The sequence below is a fragment of the Podarcis pityusensis genome, assembly GCF_964106645.2.
Source record: "Podarcis pityusensis genome assembly, chromosome: 12".
Classification (NCBI taxonomy): Eukaryota; Metazoa; Chordata; class Lepidosauria; order Squamata; family Lacertidae; genus Podarcis; species Podarcis pityusensis.
In genome coordinates this window covers 9,678,661-9,700,623 of record NC_138037.1, presented here as the reverse complement: position 1 = coordinate 9,700,623, position 21,963 = coordinate 9,678,661, and the positions used below count along the sequence as shown (strand labels likewise).

The 21,963-nt window shown below is 48.0% G+C and overlaps 1 protein-coding gene and 1 long non-coding RNA gene across 4 annotated transcripts in view; one reads left to right on the top strand and one right to left on the bottom strand.

Annotated features, from left to right (window-relative positions):
- Nucleotides 1-12,729, top strand: part of TTC21A (tetratricopeptide repeat domain 21A) — a 34,737-nt gene extending 22,008 nt beyond the window's left edge. The window contains exons 23-29 of one of the 2 annotated variants that reach the window (XM_080973989.1): nucleotides 221-371; nucleotides 8,040-8,204; nucleotides 9,837-10,032; nucleotides 10,969-11,193; nucleotides 11,331-11,451; nucleotides 11,983-12,050; nucleotides 12,553-12,729. In XM_080973989.1, coding sequence (XP_080830115.1) covers nucleotides 221-371; nucleotides 8,040-8,204; nucleotides 9,837-10,032; nucleotides 10,969-11,193; nucleotides 11,331-11,451; nucleotides 11,983-12,050; nucleotides 12,553-12,630 — 1,004 coding nt within the window. In that variant the 3' untranslated portion in view covers nucleotides 12,631-12,729. The remainder of the gene's footprint in view (nucleotides 1-220; nucleotides 372-8,039; nucleotides 8,205-9,836; nucleotides 10,033-10,968; nucleotides 11,194-11,330; nucleotides 11,452-11,982; nucleotides 12,051-12,552) is intronic. The other variant, XM_080973990.1, reaches the window with a different exon arrangement.
- Nucleotides 7,627-12,009, bottom strand: LOC308459199. 2 transcript variants are annotated; one of them, XR_013977890.1, is made up of 3 exons: nucleotides 11,963-12,009; nucleotides 10,758-10,884; nucleotides 7,627-7,923 (listed from the first exon to the last, which is right to left on the bottom strand). It is a non-coding gene; the product is annotated as an uncharacterized lncRNA (long non-coding RNA). The 2 variants fall into 2 exon arrangements; XR_013977891.1 differs by lacking the exon at nucleotides 7,627-7,923 and having other exon boundaries at nucleotides 10,750-10,884.
- Nucleotides 12,730-21,963: the final 9,234 nt, after the last annotated feature.

Below are 21,963 nucleotides of genomic sequence, written 5' to 3'. Positions count from 1 at the left end.
ATAAAAAGGGCCTCTAAAGCATCTCATGAGATAAATACAGTAAACAGGAGCATTTTGATGAAAGGGTGTCTGTGGCTGGATGGGTGCATGACAAAATGCAGATTTGTTTGTTTCTTCATTTCTCAACAGAAGAGTGTTTCTTCTTTCAGACTCTTACATGTGAACAAATTATCTGTGAAATAAGTTGGAAATACATATTTTTAAAATTATGTGCTTTTAGATAACTTCTTGGTCATGGAGAATTTGATTGATTTACTGAGAAGAAGTGGTAAACTTGATGAAGCAACACACTTTTTTGAACTGGCCAAGAGAAAATCATCTCGAACAGCTTTGGATCCCGGTTATAACTACTGCATGGGACTTTATTGCTGGTAAATCATAGAAACCAGTACTAATGGGAGTCACAAAGGCCCAATCAGAAATGATGAGGGTGATCCATGATAAAGATCTATTGCTGCTTAGAAGCTACTGGGGAGAAGGGAGTTTGGAATATAACCATAGCACTGTGGGAGACAATTTAGTGGCTCTTTCTTCCTGTGCTGTTCTGCACTGCAAGTACTCTCCATCTCCAAGTTGCTATTTGTCCTCTTTCTGTGAGTGAAAACATAGGGTGCTTCCAGACATGGGCTTAAGAATGCAAATGAGTCATGATTTCGCAAATGGGTAGTTGGATTAAATGGGAAGAATGGCCAGTGTTTTGAGGCCCAATGGCTATCTTGTGGAAGCTCTGAAAAAATTGCATGATCAAGTATTGCCAAGCCCTCAAACCAGGCTAGAAATATGCTTACCTGTGAGCTGGGAGGGGTGGTTTGCATCAGAAAAATAGTACAGGTGGAAAGGTGTTTTGTTTTATACAAAGTTGTGCTGTGGTTCCAGTTCCAGGTCCTTGCAGCTGCGATGTTTTTGTTAATGTTCCTATTGTGAAAGTTCCTAACCATGAATCTCTTGTGCCTCATCTGATACGGTCCTTAAATCCTGTGCAATAGCTCTGCACAAATAAACCAAGGAAACTCATTGTACAGTCTCCTTAATAAACGTATCTGTCAGAGCTGCTTCCAGATCCTAGCTCACAGAGGATCACGCTAGCCAGCGATCATTAAATAAAAGTCTTTATTGAGTTGCAGTTTCCATTCTCAAGCTGCTGCGTGCAACTCTACGTCTCATGGTTAGATCGGCGAAGCTCCATCTGAGTCTCCGCCCCTTGTACACCAACTTAATATCCTAGCCTTGCTCCACCTTTTCCGCCTGACTGTTCTTCTCTGGGTCCCTCTGCCCCCCGGGGTCTCTTCCTTCCGGGATTCCTCTGACGCTGACGCTGACCCCCCTGACTCTTCTCCCTCCTTTCGGCGGGCTTTAGGACCTGGCTCCCTTTCCGGGCTGCCTACTGCGCCACCTTCCTGTGCATTTGAACTTGGCACGCGCGCCCAACCTTCCACCTTCCGTCTGACCGTTTCTTCGCTCCCCGATGGAGGTGTGGCCACTCCTGACTCGTGCCCTCCCCCCTGTTGTGAGCTGCCAGCGCTTGATCCCTGGCGCCCTTCCTCTTCCCTGCTCTCTGGCGGTGACGCTGGTCCTGATTTCCAACTGCTCCCCTCTGAGTCCCCTCTGGCTCTATCTTCCTGGGGTGTCCCCCTAGGCTCCCCCCTTGCCCTGGCCACTGGTGCTCCTTTCTGTGAATCTTCTGATTCACTGGAAAGACTCGGAGATCTCGGGTCGTCGTCATCACTCATCTTTTCTTCTGCCTCCTCTCCCTCGCTCTCTGTTTCCTCCCTTGCCCTTGCCTCTGCTCCTGAACCCCTGACATCCATCCCCCCCTCGAAGCCCCCTCTTCCCCCCTCCCCTCCTTCCGGTGCGGGATCTGGGTGCTGCCGTGTCAGGGGGACGAATGTCGGATACAGTTCGCTTCCCGTGGCGGGCCGCCATCTGAAGTCTTCCGGTTCTTCCTCCCTGCTCTCGTTGACGACGGTCACCTCCGCTTCCATCTCTGTGCCGCCGTGCTCGAAACCCGGGTCGTCCCCGAAAACGTCCATGTCCGTCTCTCCTTCGTTGCCTTCTGGAGACGTTGCTCGTCCTGGACCCTCCAGCCACCTTCTGCGGAACTGCTCCTCTGGTCGATCATCCCACCAATACGAGGGTTCTGAAGCAGATCCCGAGGGTGACCCCTCTGGGGAACGGGCGTCTCGTGTCGGTTCCTCGTCCGAGTCGAACCCCCGGAACGTGCTGGCTGAAAGCGTGGGCGTGAAAAGCCAGTCGTCGAAAAAGTCTGCTGGCATTGGCCTATGTGGGAAGAGGGCATGAAACTCTTCTTTGAGCAGAGGTTCGTCTAAAGCGTAGCCCGGCACCCAGCTGTTGGCACTGGCCGGGGTGCCCTCCTTGGCGAGAAGGTATTCTACCCCCTCTTCCCCCCATCTGGAGTCCAAAATCTCCGTGACTTCGTTGATGCGCTCCTCCTGTGCCACTCCCCCTTGCCCGGTTCTCTCTCGGAGCGGACCCGGTGCCGTTCCTGGTTCCTGAAACCTGTGAGGTGCCTTGTAGGGAGTGAGCACCGATCTGTGGAACACCGGATGCATTCTGGAACCCTCCGGAAGAGCCAGCCTGAAAGCCACCGGGTTGACCTGTTCGTCGACTTGGTAGGGCCCCAGTTGTTTATGCCCTAGTTTCTTCTTCGCCAACGACCTGGCCGGCACTGCGTGGGCTGCTAACCAGACCCAGTCTCCCACATGGATCTCTTCGCCAACCCTTCTGTGTTTGTCCGCTTGTACCTTGTATGCGTGTTTAGCCAGCTCCAGGTGCCGCCGCAGCTGATCGTGGACCTCCTGCAACTCCGACGCGAACGCATCTGCTGTCTGCGGCTCCCCCTCCCCCATTCTTTCCAGTCCCGGGAAGGTTCTAGGGTGCCTCCCGTTGTTGGCGAAGAACGGCGTGACCCCCGTGGACACGTGCTTCGTGTTGTTGTAGGCGAACTCGGCGAGAGGCAGGTAATCCACCCACGTCGCAGGCTGTTGATTCGCATAACATCTCAGGTACTGCTGCATGATGGCATTGACCCGCTCCGCTTGCCCGTTGGTCTGCGGGTGTCTAGCCGACGCCAGGTTGATCTTGACGTTCAGGAAGCCCATCAGCCTCTGCCAGAAGTTTGAGATGAACTGTCGCCCTCGGTCGGACAGAATAGACCGCGGCAGACCGTGAACCTTGAACACGTGGTCTATGAACAGTTTGGCGGTTTGTTCCGCCGTGGCCACCTTCGCACACGGAATGAAATGTGCCATCTTGGAGAACAAATCCACCACCACCAGCACAGCCGTCTTGCCCCTCGAGCTGGGCAGATCCGTGACAAAGTCCAGGGCCACTCTCTCCCATGGCTCGAACGGAGTTTGCAGCGGTTCCAGCAGTCCGGCCGGCGGTCTGTGCACTGGTTTGGACCTCTGGCAGGTGTCACACCTCGCCACGTAGTCCGCGACTTCCCCTCTCATTCCGGGCCACCAGAAGTCTCTGGCTACTAATTCCACCGTCTTCTCCTTGCCAAAGTGCCCGGCAGTGGGCGCGTCGTGCAGCTGCTGCAGTACCTTGGCGCGAAGTTCGTCTCCCGGCACGTAGATGGCCCCTTTACGGATGAGCAAACCATCTCGCAGCTGGAACTCGTCGGTCGCTGCCGTGCCCCTGTGCACCTCTGCCATCTTTGCTTGCGCGAAGGAGTCATCCTGCAACGCTCGTCGCACCGCATCCAGGTCAACTGTTGCCGCCGCGCACGCCCACACTGTCGGTGCGAAGATGTGCATGGCGGCCGCTGGCGTTGCCTCCTCCAGATACTGTGGCTTACGGGAGAGAGCATCCGCCATGATGTTGGTGTCCCCCGGGACATACTCTATTCGGAAGTCGAAATTCGCAAAGAACTCAGCCCAACGTATCTGCCTCTGGTTCAGGAACTGTGCCGTGCGCCAGTGCTCTAGATTCTTGTGGTCCGTGCAGACCTGCACCGTGTGCTTGGCGCCGATCAGGAAGTGCCTCCACGCTTTGAACGCTGCATGAATGGCCAGCAACTCCCTGTCCCAGATGGTGTAGTTCTGTTCGGACTTGCTGAGCTTCCTTGAGTAAAACGCTCCCGGCCTCCAAACCCCCTGCGGGTCTTTCTGCAGCAGGACTGCTCCCACGGCTCTGTCCGAAGCGTCTGTCTCCACCCTCATCGGCCTGCTGGGGTTGACATGAAGCAGCTGCTCTTCCGACGCGAAGAGACGCTTGAGTGCCTGAAAGGACTGCTCCGCCTGCTCTGTCCAGATGAACTTCTTTTTCTTGGAGCTGAGCGTGTCCGTGATGGCCGCTGTCTGCATCGCAAAGCCTTTGATAAACTTGCGATAGAAGTTCGCAAAACCGACAAACCGTTGGACCTCCTTCCGGTTGCGTGGGCTTTTCCAATCCAACACTGCTCGGACCTTGGCGCTGTCCATGGCGAGCCCTTTATCAGACAACTTGTAGCCCAGGAAATCCACCTCGGTCACGTCGAATTGGCACTTCTCCAGCTTGGCGTAAAGCCTATGTTGCTGTAGCCTGCTCAGCACTTCCTTGACGTGTCTGTCATGCTCCTGCTGCGATTCCGAAAAGATCAGGATGTCATCCAAGAAACAGACGCACGTCTTGTAGAGGAGCCCCGCCAACACGTGATGCATGAAAGCTTGAAAAACGTGGGAGCCATTTTGCAATCCAAAAGGCATAACTCTATATTCGTAGGTGCCCAGGGGCGTGAACATGGCTGTCTTCCACTCATCTCCCTCCCGCATGCGAATGAGGTTGTATGCCCCTCGCAGGTCCAACTTGGTGAACACTCTGCCCTTCCGTACCTTTGCGAGGAGGTCGTCGATTCGGGGCATGGGGAAGTCCGATGGCTTGGTCACACTGTTCAAGATGCGAAAGTCCACTACAAGTCTTTTTTGGGGCGTGTCCCGCTTCTTAACAAAGAATACCGGACTGCCCCCCGCTGCCTTGGACTCTCGGATGAAACCGCGCTCCAAATTATGATCTATGAACTCTTTGAGTTCCTGCAGTTCGTCCTCAGACATGGAATACAGCTTCCCTTTGGGTAGCGCCGCCCCCGGCAGCAGGTCAATTTTGCAGTCATATGGTCTGTGGGGGGGTAGCCTGTCTGCCTCTTTCTCGCAGAAAACCTCCAAAAATTCTGCGTACTTGTGGGGGACCGCTTGCAGCGTGCCTAGCTGCAGCTGTGACTCCTCTTCCCCTCCTTCCTGCCTGGGCACGATGCAGTGTTCAGCGCAAAAGGAAGAGCCGAAGGTCAGCTGCCTCTGGTACCAAGCCAGCGTCGGGCTGTGCTTGTCCAGCCAACTCATGCCCAATACAATGGGCGTGTCCGATAGTTGAGTGACATTGAAGCTGATGATTTCCCTGTGATTCCCAAGTCGCATCACCATTGGTGGCGTCTGCTTCACCACTTGCCCCCCCTAGCAGCTCCCTGCCATCCACCGTGACAACCTGCAGGGGCAGCGTGGCAGGCAGCAACTGTATAGCGTGCCGGTCGACAAAGTCCTGCCCTATAAAGTCCGCATTGCTTCCGGAGTCAATGGTGATTGGCACGTCCATGGTGATTCCATTGGGCAGCTGGAGCGACGCGGTGAGCTTCACTACCGGTTTGGGCGGGAGGGGGTCCATGGGCTGTAAAATCTCTGGGGACTGCTTCACTGACACGTCTGGTTGGGCCCCAGTGCCTCTTCCTCCAACCAGACTCCTTCGTTTCCCTGCTGTGGTTGTCCTTGCTGCGTTGCTGCAGTTACCATTGCTGAGGCTGCAGTGTGCTTGTGGAGCCTCTGGGGACACTCTTTCGCCATATGCTGTGGATCATCGCAGATGTAACACTTCCTGTTCCCTCTAGGAGGCTTCGCTTTCACTGCTGCCGGTGCTAGGGCTCTGGCTGCTGACTGAGCCCTTGCACCTCCAACCTCCATAGGTTCCGCTCCTCCTCCTGGCGGAGGCGTGGATTGCGCACGCGCTGCTTCTCTGGGAAGGAAGGAGGAGCCCCTGGCTGGTTCGCGCCCTCCACGCCCTTCGTCCCTGCTCCACGGACGTCCTTCCAGCCGCACCCCCACCGCCAGCGCCCTCTGAACGATCTCCTGCGTGGTCCGGGGTCTCTCCCCCCTCGCAATTTCATCTTTAACCGAGCCGTGCAATCCCTCCCAAAACAGGTCTCTTACAGGAGCCGAATCCCTGTCCCATTCCAGGGCACTGACCAAAGCGAAAAAGCGGGCATGGTACTGCCTTACGCTGGCCCTCCCTTGCTTCAGTCCATGTATCTCCCGCCGAGCAAGATCCACGTCAATGCTTGATAAAAAGCACCCATCCATCGCTTTAATAAAGGCATCCGCATTTTGGAGCGCCGGATCATTATCTCTCCACAAATTGCGCAGCCATGCTTTAGCATCTCCATGCAAATGGGACATGATGAATCCCACCTTCTCTTGCTCATCTCTAAAGTCTTTGTTCAGCAGTTGCAGTGCACACATTACATCTGCTCTAAAGTTGGGGTACTGTTGCAAATTCCCATCGAAGTGAGAGACCAGACCGCCTGTTCGTCTCCCCAACCCAATCCCCTCCGGTTTGGGTGTCAGTTGCCCTTGCTTCGTAAGCACTTCCAACCTGACCTGGAGATCCCTGTAGGCGGCAGCTGCGTCCTCCTCTCTCTTCCTGGATGCAAGAGCCTCGGCATTCAGTCGTGTCACTGCTTCTCTGAGTTCCACTATCTGCTGTTCGGCCGTCATGTTGTCTGCCGTTCGTGAGCTCGCTAGTAGGCACCCGCTTTCTCTCCTCTCCGCGAGGACGTAGATGCCCACAATCTTGGGATGGAGCTTACTGTCAGAGCTGCTTCCAGATCCTAGCTCACAGAGGATCACGCTAGCCAGCGATCATTAAATAAAAGTCTTTATTGAGTTGCAGTTTCCATTCTCAAGCTGCTGCGTGCAACTCTACGTCTCATGGTTAGATCGGCGAAGCTCCATCTGAGTCTCCGCCCCTTGTACACCAACTTAATATCCTAGCCTTGCTCCACCTTTTCCGCCTGACTGTTCTTCTCTGGGTCCCTCTGCCCCCCGGGGTCTCTTCCTTCCGGGATTCCTCTGACGCTGACGCTGACCCCCCTGACTCTTCTCCCTCCTTTCGGCGGGCTTTAGGACCTGGCTCCCTTTCCGGGCTGCCTACTGCGCCACCTTCCTGTGCATTTGAACTTGGCACGCGCGCCCAACCTTCCACCTTCCGTCTGACCGTTTCTTCGCTCCCCGATGGAGGTGTGGCCACTCCTGACTCGTGCCCTCCCCCCTGTTGTGAGCTGCCAGCGCTTGATCCCTGGCGCCCTTCCTCTTCCCTGCTCTCTGGCGGTGACGCTGGTCCTGATTTCCAACTGCTCCCCTCTGAGTCCCCTCTGGCTCTATCTTCCTGGGGTGTCCCCCTAGGCTCCCCCCTTGCCCTGGCCACTGGTGCTCCTTTCTGTGAATCTTCTGATTCACTGGAAAGACTCGGAGATCTCGGGTCGTCGTCATCACTCATCTTTTCTTCTGCCTCCTCTCCCTCGCTCTCTGTTTCCTCCCTTGCCCTTGCCTCTGCTCCTGAACCCCTGACAGTATCCTTTTTGTTTTTTCAAACTAGTGAGCTACTTTGTTTCCCCACTTGGAAGTATGCTTGAGAATTTGACCACTCTTACTTTTACACACTTTTCAATTGCACACACTGGATTTGTTGTGCCTAGAATTTCCTTTGGCTTAAATAAAGTCTTACCTCCTTTTTTTTCTCATGGTCCCGCAATAGGAAATTTCTCGCCTCTTCTGACCAGTTCAGCACAGAATTAAGTGCATCTGAGTCCTATGATTGCTTGCAGCTTAAGCACACTTTCCTCTTTATTGAATTGAGGCCGTCACCTTGCACTAAACCCTTAGATTGGATTTGGCAGGGAAGAAGAATATGTGGATATATGCTTGTTAACAAGACTGATATTTTAAGGGTCTCACATTTCACCTAGGTCTTCAATACTTTCTCCCCACAAACAGGCACATGATGCAGCCCAATCAGGCACTGAAGTTCTTCAACAAAGCACGTAAGGATAGTGACTGGGGCCAGAAAGCCCTTGGCCATATGATTCAGATATGCCTAAATCCTGACAATGACATAATAGGCAGAGAGACTTTAGGAAACCAGAATACCATGGATACTAGGTAAGGAAAAGTCCTGTAACAGAATATAACAATCACATTCTGAAAGTCAACTTGAAGTACAGGCATCCCCTCGTTTACACAGGGATTCCATTCTGGACCCCTGTGCACTTAAGTGAAATCACATAAAGTAGGGAGCACCCTCTAAATACCCTTTAAAAGTCTTCTCTGCCGCTCCCTCTTCAATCCATACCAAAAATACTGTATTCAAAAATATCCAAAACTAGAATTGAAACTTGGGGGCCCAGTGGTGGAGCATATGCCCACGCTGCCCAGGGCAGGCACCCCCCATGCCCCACAGTTCAGGGTAAGAGAGTGGTTGGGTTACTGCTGCTCACTCTTAGTGTATTTTTGGTCTTTGTTGGAAGCCGCCCATAGTGGCTGGGGAAACCAATAATAAATTATTATTATTATTATTATTATTATTATTATAGCAGAGACATCACCTTGCCAACAAAGGTCCATATAGTTAAAGCTATGGTTTTCCCAGTAGTGATGTATGGAAATGAGAGCTGGACCATAAAGAAGGCTGATCGCTGAAGAATTGGTGCTTTTGAATTATGGCGCTGGAGGAGACTCTTGAGAGTCTGATGGACTGCAAGAAGATCAAACCTATCCATTCTTAAGGAAATCAGCCCTGAGTGCTCACTGGATGGACAGATTGTGAAGCTGAGACTCCAATACTTTGACCACCTCATGAGAAGAGAAGACTCCGTGGAAAAGACCCTGATGTTGGGAAAGATGGAGGGCACAAGGAGAAGGGGACGACAGAGGACGAGATGGTTGGACAGTGTTGAAGCTACCGGCATGTGTTTGACCAAACTGCGGGAGGCAGTGGAAGACAGGAATGCCTGGTGTGCTCTGGTCCATGGGGTCATGAAGAGTCAGACACAACTAAACAACAAATTATTATTATTATTATTATTATTACTCTCCTCCTGCTCTCCGCAGCCAGGTCAGATATGACCCAACAACGGAGCTGCTGTGACCACAGCTGAGGAGGGTTGCTCTCTGCCGCTGGGTTGGAAGAGCTGCTGCCGCCAGGCATGAGGTGTACTGCCCATTAGCCTGCCATTTTGTTACCCCACTCAATCATGACACCTGGGGTGGCTGCACCCACCGCACTCCCCTTCCTTCGCCTCTGCTGGGGCCAGCTGGAGGCTGCATGGGAAAGCGACTGTTGCTGTTGCGCTACCCTGCAATTAGCTGTTAGGTGGGCATACTGAGCAGCTTAAACAAAGCCCGTTGCACATCCGGCCTCTTTGGGACTTCCTCCGCCTTCCAGAAATAGTGCTTCAGTTTAAGAACTTTGCTTCAGGATGAGAACAGAAATCGTGCTCCGGCAGCGCTGCAGCAGCAGGAGGCCCCATTAGCTAAAGTGGTGCTTCAGGTTAAGAACAGTTTCAGGTTAAGGACGGACCTGTGGAACGAATTAAGTACTTAACCCGAGGTATTGGGAGAGGGAGGAAGCAACTTGTATGTAGCCTTCTGCTGAACTCATAGCAGTTCCCTAGATTAGGATATAGGTGTATGTAAATGCTTTAATCTAAATCAAATAATGGTCATACTATTCTTATAGAGTCAAGAGAAGGTCTTTGATAGCCTAGGAAACAGAAACTGTTTTCTTCTTGCTAGTAATCTGAAGGAAAAGAAAGAATCTGAACAGCATGGCATACGTACAGCCGAGAAGCTTCTCAAAGAGTTTTATCCTCACTCACAAGAAGGGCAGAATCAAGTAGAGATGTTACAGAGCTACTGCTTAATGGCCACGAGAGAGACACATAATGTGGAGAAGGCCCTGAAAGTATTTACTGAAATGTGCCAAAATGAGGTAAAGATAGTTTCTTCCATGAGTGGTAAGCAGCTTGGAGAGGACATTTATATTCATGGTAGTGGCTGCTGGCTAACAGTAAAAAAAACACTGGATATTCCTATGGATGTTTGACACCAGAAACTGTAGTATATTGCTATCTCATAGATGAGACTCCTTAGGGATTATGGGAGTTGTAGTCTAAAATAACTGGAGGGCCTCAGGTTGGGGAAGGCTTCTGTATAATGACAAGCTACACCATGCAGTTTCTTTTGCGTGAGGTAGCAACATTTTATTTTTTCCGCACATACTGTATTTTCTGGCGTATAAGACTACTTTTTAACCCAGGAAAATCTTCTCAAAAGTCAGGGGTCGTCTTATACGCCGGCTACAACAGCAGTTCCTGCAGCAGCTCCCCACCAAAGGATAAAACGACAGCAAATTAAATCAGAGGACACCAAACTCTCTAGATGAAGCAGAAATATGCTTGAAAAATGGCCCCAGAAGCCCCCAGCCACTGGGAAGTGGAGTGGATTTCTGAGCCGGACTGGAGATTGGTTTTTTAAATTTTTATTTGGTGTGCATTGGAAGAGGGGTAGTCTTATACGGCGAGTATATCCCAAACTCTATATTTTAACTGGAAAAGTTGGGGGGGGGGTCATCTTATACGCCCAGTCGTCTTATACACCGGAAAATACGGTATATTTTCTTCACACCACTACTTTATGCCCATTTACGTAATGCACCTAAATCTTCAGTTTATTCAGACGGGATGCATAATCTGTTGCTACCCTTAGTCTGGTAGGCTCCTCACTGTTAGAAAGCCAAGACACTGGTGTTCTCTTACTTCATAGATTTCATATGCAAAATAATCTGTGATTATAAAAGAAAAGTGATGACAGTTAGCTGAATTGTTCATTTTAAAAACAAAACTTGTCTTTTATATATCTAAATCAGAGGGACAGCGTTTCAGCCGTTTTAGCAGTGTCTCAAGCATACATGCTTCTTAAGCAGCCACTCAAAGCCAGGAACCAGCTGAAGCGCTTGATGAAAGCAAAATGGAGTTTGACAGAAGCTGATGACTTAGAGAAGTGTTGGATTTTGTTGGCAGACAGCTACACTGCATGTGGGAAGTTTGACTGTGCAATTGAGCTAGTGAAGCGCTGCTTGCGGCACAATAAGGTAAGAGGCTGGGAGTCTATTATAGTGGCAGAAGCACTTTCCTCTGGATTGTGCTCTTAGAGAGAAAAAATGCTTAAAGAAAATACTAACAGCCCATGAGTGATTTGTTTTTGCACTATATTTTTTTTTCTTTTAAGTCGTGCTCTAAAGCTTATGAATGCTTGGGATATATCGCAGAAAAGGAAAAGGCCTACAAAGATGCTGCAGCCAATTATGAATTAGCTTGGAAACATAGTCACCAAGCAAATCCTACTGTTGGTAAGTAAAAAAAGTTATTGCTTTGGTTCTATATCTTTGTGCTGAGGCAACAGTGAAATTGATCTCAACCAGTTGTGGAAAATTGAGAGTCTAGCAGAAACAGAAGTACATGTGCAAAATACTAAAACAGTAATATTATTCCTGTTATCAGTAATATTATTTCTTATACCAGTTACCACCATACATATTGAACAGTACATTTTATAACTCTCCAGTTTAATAAAATATTTTGATCTAGTTTCTGCTTGTTTAATTTGCCAGGTTTATGATTCTTACAGTGCAATCCTGTGTATATCTAGGTAGAAGTAAAGCCCAGCTCCCATCTGTGTAAAGGATTGCAACATTAACTAGTCATTGTATAGGTTTCTGATGTTATGCATGACAGTTATCTTCAGATTATTTTTAAAAAGCACTGAAGACATTAACTGCCCTTCCCACAAAATCTTTTCACCGCGTCCATCATTTACTATTTTGTTTTTAGTTAGCAATTGATATTAGGCAGAACACTAACCTTTTCCTCTCTTGCTGTAGGATTTAAACTTGCTTTCAACTATCTAAAAGATAAGAGATACGTGGAAGCAATAGATGTGTGCCATGATGTAAGTTCTCCAAACATAAATCTGTAAACAGTGCTTGCTATAGACCAGCATTTTCAGTTTTTACTCTCAGGGCACCCTATTGCCCTTGATTTTGCAGTCATGCAACCCACTATGATTTTGCTCTGGAACCCCTCCGCCCAGCACAAAACTAAGGGTATGTCCAACACTTTCTTGCAGTTTCACATAGCTGCTAAAAACTGACTTTCAATGAAGCTAGTCTGCCTTTCCTGATCTTTTTGAGAAAAACGGCAAGCTTCTTTGTTCCTAGGAACACAAGGCTGGATCTATAGCAAGTTGCACTTAGTTGTCATTGATATCAGTGAGACTTAAGTCAGGACTAACTTGCTCCATTGATTTCATGGAGATTAGCCTGGATCAGATGCAGAGTTTGATAGCTGCCAAATTGTGGTTGATTAATATTAAGAGAGTTTTTAAAATGTGTTAAGATATTTATTTACAACATTTTTTTAAAAGCTAATCATTAATTTCTTGTTTATTAAAGGTTCTGAAGGCATGCCCAGAATATCCAAAAATTAGAGAAGAAATTTTGGAAAAGGCTCAAACAGCAATTAAACCTTAGAGTGTTGATTATATCACTCCTGCGCTATCTAAAACTCTGTCAGTGGAGTTTGAACGTAACACCATAATTTTCAATAAAGTTGTCTTGTGCAGTTTAAAACAGCTTAATTGGTAGTATTACAAGCTGCAGTAGCCCTTTGCCAAAGTAGCTTACTGGGAAGGAAATTGGCTTTAGCTACGATTGCTAAATAAGCCTATCCAATTAGGATTCAAACCGTGACTTTTGTTTGAATGGGCTGCCTTGGTCCCCTGACCATGGCAGAGTGCCTTGCATTTTGCCTGTCAAGCTGCCTGATGCTCCATCCAGTGTTTCTCAGCCTTGGGTCCCCAGATGTTGTTGGACTACAACTCCCATCATCCATGACCACTGGTCCTGCTAGCTATGGATGATGGGAGTTGTAGTCCTATAACAGCTGGGGATCCAAGGTTGAGAAAGGATGCTCCATACACACCTTACATTTAAAGCACATGACATTTAAAGCACATGACCTGAAGAATCCTAGGAACAGGTGCTAAGGTGGTGCAGTGTGAAGAGGGCTAAACCATTTGGGAAGTCCCTTCTCTTGCCCTGAATTTGAATGGATAGCCTTCAAATTTAAATCTCCCTTCACCAGACCACTTTTCCATTTATGAATAGTGTTGAAACGAGCTATGAAAAAGAAGGGGGGGGGGGGAATGAACGTGTTTTTAGTTCCAACTGCTGTTAGCTTCAGAAAGTTAAGGTTTCTGATTAAAATAGGTAGGATGTAAAAGTGCTTAACCTGGTCTAGATGATTCCTAGAGTATCCAAGAATTGATACTTGACATTATAACCATCACTGTTTAGGACAAATGCTTAGGCACTGGATCCTGGCTTTCAAACTTGTCATGACTGATATTAAGTGTGGCCATTCAGCTTCATTTTCAGCCTGAGCAATCCTCTCTTCATCTGTTAAAAAGGAAATCAGATGGCAGCTTTAGGGGCCCAAAGCTGCAAGAGATTGTTGTTTGTACATAAAAGGGGATTACAGATCCCCAAACCCTGAGGCAATGCCATTGGAAGCCTGCAGTGGGAGGCCCTCAGCCCTTAAATTAAACTTCGCTTTCTTGCTGTTTTTCTTTCTGTCTGCCTTTAAGAATTGAGCACTGGCGCCCTTTGGAAAGCAGAAAAATTCACTTTTCCAAGCATACCAAAGGCCCTTCTGCACAGTACACTACAACAGCTGATTTTTGCCAGGAAGAATACAGGAGGCTGTGGCCAATCCCATCTCTTCAATGAACGTACCTGTAGGATACATGCATTTTCAGACACCTGTTAATCACATTCACACCTTTAGGTGAACAGTTACAAAATCGAAGTGGAATAGCCTTACCAGCCAAACAAATTAATGATTAATTCATTCTACAGTTTTCAGTGCATTTCCCCATCACTTTCCAAACTGCATAAAGTGAAGCTGCTTTTTAAAAAGTGGATTTGCCTTGAGGTACCTTACTTCCAAGTAAGCATGCACAAGTTTGTACGTTAGCATAGGTCCCAGTCCTTTTCCATTTCTTTCCTTTCCCTAGATCTGTTGCCCAGCCCGCCATTCAGGAAGTCAGAGATTTCCTTCTGAATCAAATTCTAGATTGCACAATAAAATATGTACCCCAACAAATTATGCAAACATGATGATAACATTTTGCACATTTGTCTGAGTGGTTTCATTTATCCCAGTTACAGAACCTTTACAGCAGGGGTCAGCAAACTTTTTCAGCAGGGGGCGGTCCACTGTCCCTCAGACCGGGGGGGGGGGGGGCCTGGACTATGAAAAAATAAATGAACAAATTCCTATGCCCCACAAATAACCCAGAGATGCATTTTAAATAAAAGCACATATTCTACTCATGTTTAGGGAAGTTTTTAATATTTAATGCTGTACTGTTTTTAACACTTGATTGGGAACCGCCCAGAGTGGCTGGGGAAACTCAGCCAGATGGGTGGGGTATAAATAATAAATTATTATTATTATAAAAACACCAGGCAGGCCCCACAAATAACCCAGAGGTGCATTTTTTTATAAAAAGGACACATTCTACTCATGTAAAAACACGCTGATTCCTGGACTGTCCACGGGCCGGATTTAGAAGGTGCTTGGGCCAGATCCGGCCCCCAGGGCTTAGTTTGCCTACCATTTTTTACAGTTTAAGGCTTTCTCAAAGCCAAACCACATGCTGCAGTACCCCAGTGTCTCTTTAAACTCAGAAATCTGCTTTGGGAAGTAGCTATGTGTCAGGCAGGGGACGGTGAGAGAAAGAAATGTGCTTGCAAGAGCAAGTACACACTTTAAAGCTCATCACGGGAGCTAAAATCACTTGAGGGCAGTTTGAAGTGGGAAGAGAGCAGCTGGGGAAAGGATTGAACACCTCAAAACAGTTTTTCTAATTTTTTTTTTAACCCACTAAAATTGCTTCAAAGATGTTATGCACAAATGTCTGCGTAGCGTGAAAAAAGGATGCCATGTCCAACTCATGCCACTAGGTGGCGATATCACTACACAAAAGTACTCCTTAAATCTTAACATAAAATAGAAACATCAAGACTGAATGATATATACAGGTGCCACACTGAGTTATACTTCACTCCACTGCTATGTGTTTGGGAATGACGGGGAACTGAATTAATGAGGATTCATTGCCTTGCTTCCAAATATTATCCCAGGATTGATAATATTTAGTGAAAGGTGGACTTTCCTAAACCTAATCTGTAACTGGTCAGTTCAGAATGGATTAAGAGGATGTCTACTGGACACCCTCAAATCCACCTTTTTAAAATGGGAAGGAATCAATGGGAGCTCCTGCCTGCACCCCTCCTGACCTGAAGAACCTCCTGATCGCAGTAGGGCTTGAACTCTAGCGAATGTGCCTAGAGATTTCGATTAAGATCATTGCTTAGTGCCCTAGCAAACAGGTTGTGGTCCAGCAGTTTTAGAGGGTAAACCCATCTCAAAGATTTCAGAAGCACCTTGAATATTTTAAGACAGGAATGAGCATTTTCCGGCCCCTTGGTCACATTTAGCAGTGGGCAGCCTACCAGGGCCTGTGTGCCAGCAGTTGGCAGGACCAGAGGCAAACGCAGCTGTTTGACCAGGGAACAGGAGGAGTTGCTGGGGACAGGCCAGGCAGGTGCGCATGGTGCAATCGGCGCTCTTCAGGTATGCAAGTCTTTTGCACTGAGGCACAGCGACATCCGCAACAAAATGACAGTCTGTATCCCTCCCCCCACATTTAATATGGATTTACCATATTGAACCATTTAAAAAATCAATAATAATAATAATAATATGGATTTACCAAGGAGCGTCTCCACCCCCATCGTTCTACCCGGACACTGAGGTCCAGCACCGAGGGCCTTCTGGCGGTTCCCTCACTGCGAGAAGCCAAGTTACAGGGAACCAGGCAGAGGGCCTTCTCGGTAGTGGCGCCTTCCCTGTGGAACACCCTCCCACCAGATGTCAAAGAGAACAACAACTACCAGGCTTTTAGAAGACATCTGAAGGCAGCCCTGTTTCGGGAAGCTTTTAATGTTTGATGTATTATAGTATTTTAATATTCTTTTGGAAGCCGCCCAGAGTGGCCGGGGAAGCCCAGCCAGATGGGCGGGGTATAAATAATAAATTATTATTATTATTATTATTATTATTATTATTATGAAAAAACCTGCTAAATTAAAAACCGTTTTCCAATCCCCCAGTTGTGACATCTGAATTATCCACATGGAGGCACCCTTAGTTTTTGACCCCGGCATAAGGATCTTGGTTGCTCTTTGGCAATTAATATTATTTATACTACAGCACAATGTGCTTCATTATTGTGGCCGTTAGAGGCCACTGAAGATCCCTAAATTACTACTATTATTTAAATGTATTACTCCTGTACATTTAATCCGCTGTCGGACAAGATGTGCTCTTCCTTCCTTCTTTGTTCTTGAGAGAGGGGGGGGTGGAGGTGGGGAGACAGACATCTGTTATTGGTAAATGGATTTCTTCATGGTTTGCGGGAGGAGCAGGACTTTTTAACAATCCCTGCTACAGAAGGTTGGGCGTGTAGCTGGGAGTTGCCCAGTACATTACCATGGCAACGCTGAAGCAAATATAAATTGTTCCTATGGTTACTTCAAGCAAAGAGGCGCATAGCTGATGCAAGGATAGCAAAAATACCTGCAGCTCTCTAAACCGAGTTGGATGGTTGCCTTGGGGAGCAGGCGAGGCTATTAGTGCCTTTTGAGGTTCTAGAGTTTGACAGCTTCCCCTTATCTGTAGAAGCCAAAAAAAGGAAAGCTATCTGCACACCTGTTGAATCTCAGCCTCGGAGTCAATAGAGACTGGAGACAGTGTGATCAGGATGAGGGGAACTTAGACACTACCAAACATCAATCCCAAATATATGGAAACTCCCAAAGTTACATTCTACCAAAACAACCCCACAAAATGAGCTGAATTTGTGTTGGCTTCAGTGCTTGCTTAATATTGCTCAATCTAATTAAATAACACAGTACAACTGTACCTTGGTCCTCGAACAGAATGCGTTCCGGGAGTCCGTCCTGCAGCCAATCAGGAGCCGCGCCGGATGTTCGGCTTCCGGAAATCGTTCGAAAACTGGGACACTCCCTTCCAGGTTTCCATCATTCGGGAGCCAATGTAGATCCTTTAGGACCAACGTTATGTGGTCCTGGTGTCTGCTCCCAGTCACCAGTCTAGCTGCCACATTCTGGATTAGTTGTAGTTTCCAGGTCACCTTCAAAGGTAACCCCACATAGAGCGCATTGCAGTAGTCCAAGCGGATGATAACCAGAGCATGCGCCACTCTGGCGAGACAGTCCACGGGCAGGTAGGGTCTCAGCCTGCGTACCAGATGGAACTGGTAAACAGAAGAAAGGGGCTTCAAAAACACAAAGAATTCTCTGAACCCCTGCCCCCATGCATCAAATATTTTTCTTCTTGCATGTTTTCGGGCCTGTTCACTGCTGCAGCAGATCAGGAATCACATTGCAGACATGATGATGTTCCAGGGCCACACAGCCATTCAGATCTGAACACGTCACAGTGGCACAAAGGCAGTTCAGAGTGAGAGCAAAGCACCAGCTCAAGTGCAGTGAACACAGCCCCTCTACAACGTATCATTAGAAAAGGATAATTTTCAGCATGCTGTGATCTAGTATACTGTATATGTACATGCAGGTATGAACCAGGCCCCTGAGTCCTCCTGTGAGCCAGATCACAGTCCCATCCCTACCCTGGCAGCCCTTGCTTTATATAAACCCCTTATTGAGCAAAGACTACTTGTCACTTTTATTTGGCTCTGAAACATGATGAACGCACCTAAGGTGATGTGTAGAAATCAGGCACCCAGAGGACTCAAATTCAGCTCCTTAGGTAACAAACACCCTAGAAACGCCTTTGGAACGAGTGACAATAAAGATTTATTTCTTTAAAAGAACAACATACATTGACACTAGCAATTTTGTCCAAATAGATAAGGAAAATCCATTTCAGACCCTGCTAGAAAAAGCAAGGAAATTTGTCCGCTTGTTTTCTGAAACTTAAGTTGGGGGAAAGTGGCCCACATACAGCCATCCCTACAGAGACTTTAACACAAAGCAGCCTGAAAGGCCAATCAAATCATGCAGCCAGAAATAATTATTCAAATGAACCAGACTGCTAACTTGCAGGATGCATTCTGAAGTGCAGAACTGCGTTATCTTGACAGCGGAATTTTGCCTGGAGAGGGGCAGGCATACAGAATGTAACCCAGTCTTGGAAGAGGGAGGGAGGAGGAAATGAGTTCAGTTCATATTTTAAGGGGAACTTCCCTAATTTGCTCTTTCTATATTAACACATGGACTGAAACATAGCCATCCTTTGAAATCTGCACTTTTTCATAATTTTGCAATGCAGTTTGTAAGCCAAGCAATAGGTACCCCAAGTCTGTATAAAAGCCAATATATCAGTGAAGACAACATGCAAAAAGAAGAAGAAAAGCGTTAGATTAAGGACATCTGCTTTGCAAAACTGTATAATGGGAGAGATTTGCACTAAAATGAATTTCCATGAGGACTTCTTTTTAAAAAAAAACCAAATCACAAACTGCTGGAGAACTGAACTTCAAAAAAATGTGAAACACAGAGAAACCAAAATTGACAGGTTCTCCTGTCCCTACCTAGGAAGCACAGTCAGATACAACACGCATTACTGATACACTATCAATACGTAAAGTGTTCCATTACTCAAACACGTCCCTTAATATATTCCTGCTTTGCAGACAGTTAGACTAGATGACTCTTGAGAGTGTGCCTTCTAACTCTAAAGTTCCATGATTGCAAGATTGTGCTTGGAAAAGCATGCATTTAATCGTGGGGCAGCCGTGTCTTCTTTTTCCTCCTCTCTTTCTCCTGGCACCAAGTGGGGGGTGAACTCTCTGATGCTCTCTTTTCCCCTGGCCACCTACTGTTTGCTGCATGGCATCAATCTGCAGAGACCTGAATGCTGCATTCTGTGACTTGTCAGAAGGCGCCAGCAAGTTTAATACGTTATATAAAGGGGGGGGGCGGGAAGGAGAGAAGGGGGGGGGGGACTCTGTTAACAGTAACGCTTGTTCCCCGAGCCTGGCCACCCAGAAATGATTTCAGCCACTGGATTGTTTTCAAGAAGCTTCAACCTCCTTGTCAGAACAAAATGCTGCGCGGGGAAGAGAACAGGAGCTTAACAAATCCAGCTACTTCTCTCTTAGGCGACGGCACACTCACAAATGGGATTATGGCTAGACTCTTTGGAGTACAGTCCCAAAGATCTGTCTAGTCTAGCATCCTGTTTCCAACAGTGCACAGCAAGATTCTCCTCTCTCACTGTCTCCAGCACCTGGTATACGGAGATAATACTGTGTCTCAACAGGGGGGTTTCCTTTATTTATGTATTTAAATTGATAACTCACCTTTTCCTCCAAGGAGACCAGCAACAGCCCTGTGAGGTAGGTTAGGCTGAGAGGCAGCGACTGGCCCAAGGCCGCCCAGTGAGCTTCACGGCCAAACGGGGATTCAAGTCCTGGCTCTCTTATCAGTAATGGCTAATCACTGTTGATTGACCTACTCCACATAGAGATTGTGTGGTTTTAAAGGTAAAGGGACCCCTGACCATTAGGTCCAGTCGTGACCGACTCTGGGGTTGTGGCGCTCATGTTGCTTTATTGGCCGAGGGAGCCGGCGTACAGCTTCCGGGTCATGTGGCCAGCATGACTAAGCCACTTCTGGCGAACCAGAGTAGCACAGGGAAACGTCGTTTAACTTCCCGCCGGAGCGGTGCCTATTTATCTACTTGCACTTTGATACGGAAGGGGGGGGGCATGTCTTCTTCACCTTCTTCTTCGCTACAATATATCCATTTATTTCCAATTGTCAATGTCAAAAGGGACTGAAATCTATAAAATTCATAGAAAATCAACGTGCCAATTTGCTCTAGGACTCCATGACACCTCCCCTGTCCTCCATAATCCCTCAAGCAAGGTGTCAAGACCCTAATCCTGTCAAATCGCTCTGCCAAGCCCTTCCTCCGGGTGATGCCAGGTGACAGACTATGCATACATGGACCATTGTCTTCTCAGGATGTGCTTATCTGCGCATATCTCCAGCTCTGCATATTCCCCCCTCCCTCCTCCATATGTTAATCCGGTGTAACCCAACCTCTTCCTAATGTATTCGTGATGTAATCTGTGTAACCCAACCTCTTCTTAATGTATTCATGATGTAACTGGGATGTATTTTGCACTGTATTCTGGGACATGGAGGGAAATTTCAAAAGTTCATGTCACCCCTTTCTCGCTGTTCAATCTCGCCTTGAACCTGTTGCGCAATAAACTTGGATCTTCTGCAGTTTGCTCCTGTCTCCGGCTGAGCTCATTTTTCTTCCGCAGGGACCCGCGGACTTAGTCCGACGAGCTGGGTGGCAGAGTAGCCCCGCACCCAGATTTTACCGTAACAACTTTGACGTGCTTTCGAACTGCTAGGTTGGCAGGAGCAGGGACCGAGCAACGGGAGCTCACCCCGTCACGGGGTTTGAACCACCGACCTTCTGATCAGCAAACCCAAGGCTCTGTGGTTTAACCCACAGTGCCACCCGCAACTGGTCCAAGGCCACCCAGCGAGCTTCACGGCCAAATGGGCATTCGAACCCTGGCTCTCTTATCAGTCATGGCTAATCACTGTTGATCGACCTACTCCACTTACGTGGTTTGAAAAAGGGCCAAATGGAATGGATTTTGCCACAAGTAACGGCAGGAGATTCCACAAATTCATTACACATTGCAGGGGAAATCCTGCATTTTGTTCTTTTCCAATTTGAAACGCACGCACACACTGCCATTGGGACGCGGGTGGCGCTGTGGGTTAAACCACAGAGCCTAGGGCTTGCCAATCAGAAGGTTGCGGTTCGAATCTCCGCAACAGGGTGAGCTCCCGTTGCTCGGTCCCTGCTCCTGCCAACCTAGCAGTTCGAAAGCACGTCAAAGTGCAAGTAGATAAATAGGTACCGCTCCGGCGGGAAGGTAAACGGCGTTTCCGTGCGCTGCTCTGGTTCGCCAGAAGCGGCTTAGTCATGCTGGCCACATGACCCGGAAGCTGTACGCCGGCTCCCTCGGCCAGTAAAGCGAGATGAGCGCCGCAACCCCAGAATCGGCCATGACTGGACCTAATGGTCAGGGGTCCCTTTACCTTTACCCTGCAATTGCCATCACAGGCTATCCTGGACCCCCCACTCTTTCTTCCCCTCTTCTACAGTCTCCAAAACCCATCCCTAGCTGCCTTTTCTCTTTCCTTTCGGAGAAGACCTCTTAATCTGCAGCCTGCATTGAAATACAGGCATGACCCAGTCCTGGAGTATACTGCTAATTCAATTTTGGGGCACAAGATTATTTGCAGAACACCACACGCTTTGCGATTCTAATCTCCTCTGCTAATTTAACTGCTGTCTGCCTAGGGCTCTTCAGGTATTGAATCCCACTGCTCTTCGTTTTTTCTGCAGATACAAAAACTGGCGTAAGACAGGGCAGAGCTGCGACAAAAATCTGGCTGCCAAATCCAGCTCCAGAATTGTCAAAACATTTATCCAAGGAGGAACCTTCAGTCAGCTTTTAGGTGGCGTTGGGCCTGTGGTAGCTAAAGCACATATTGGTGCTTACCCTGTGCAATTATTCTAGTTCTGGAAATTCTCTTATTTCCCCTCTGCACTCCCTAAGCCTTAACCTCAAAATCCAGTACTAAACTCGGGAATGTCAATGTCCTGTACTCCTCAGCCGTGGCAGAGCTCAGAGGAGGGAGAAGCCAGCCAGC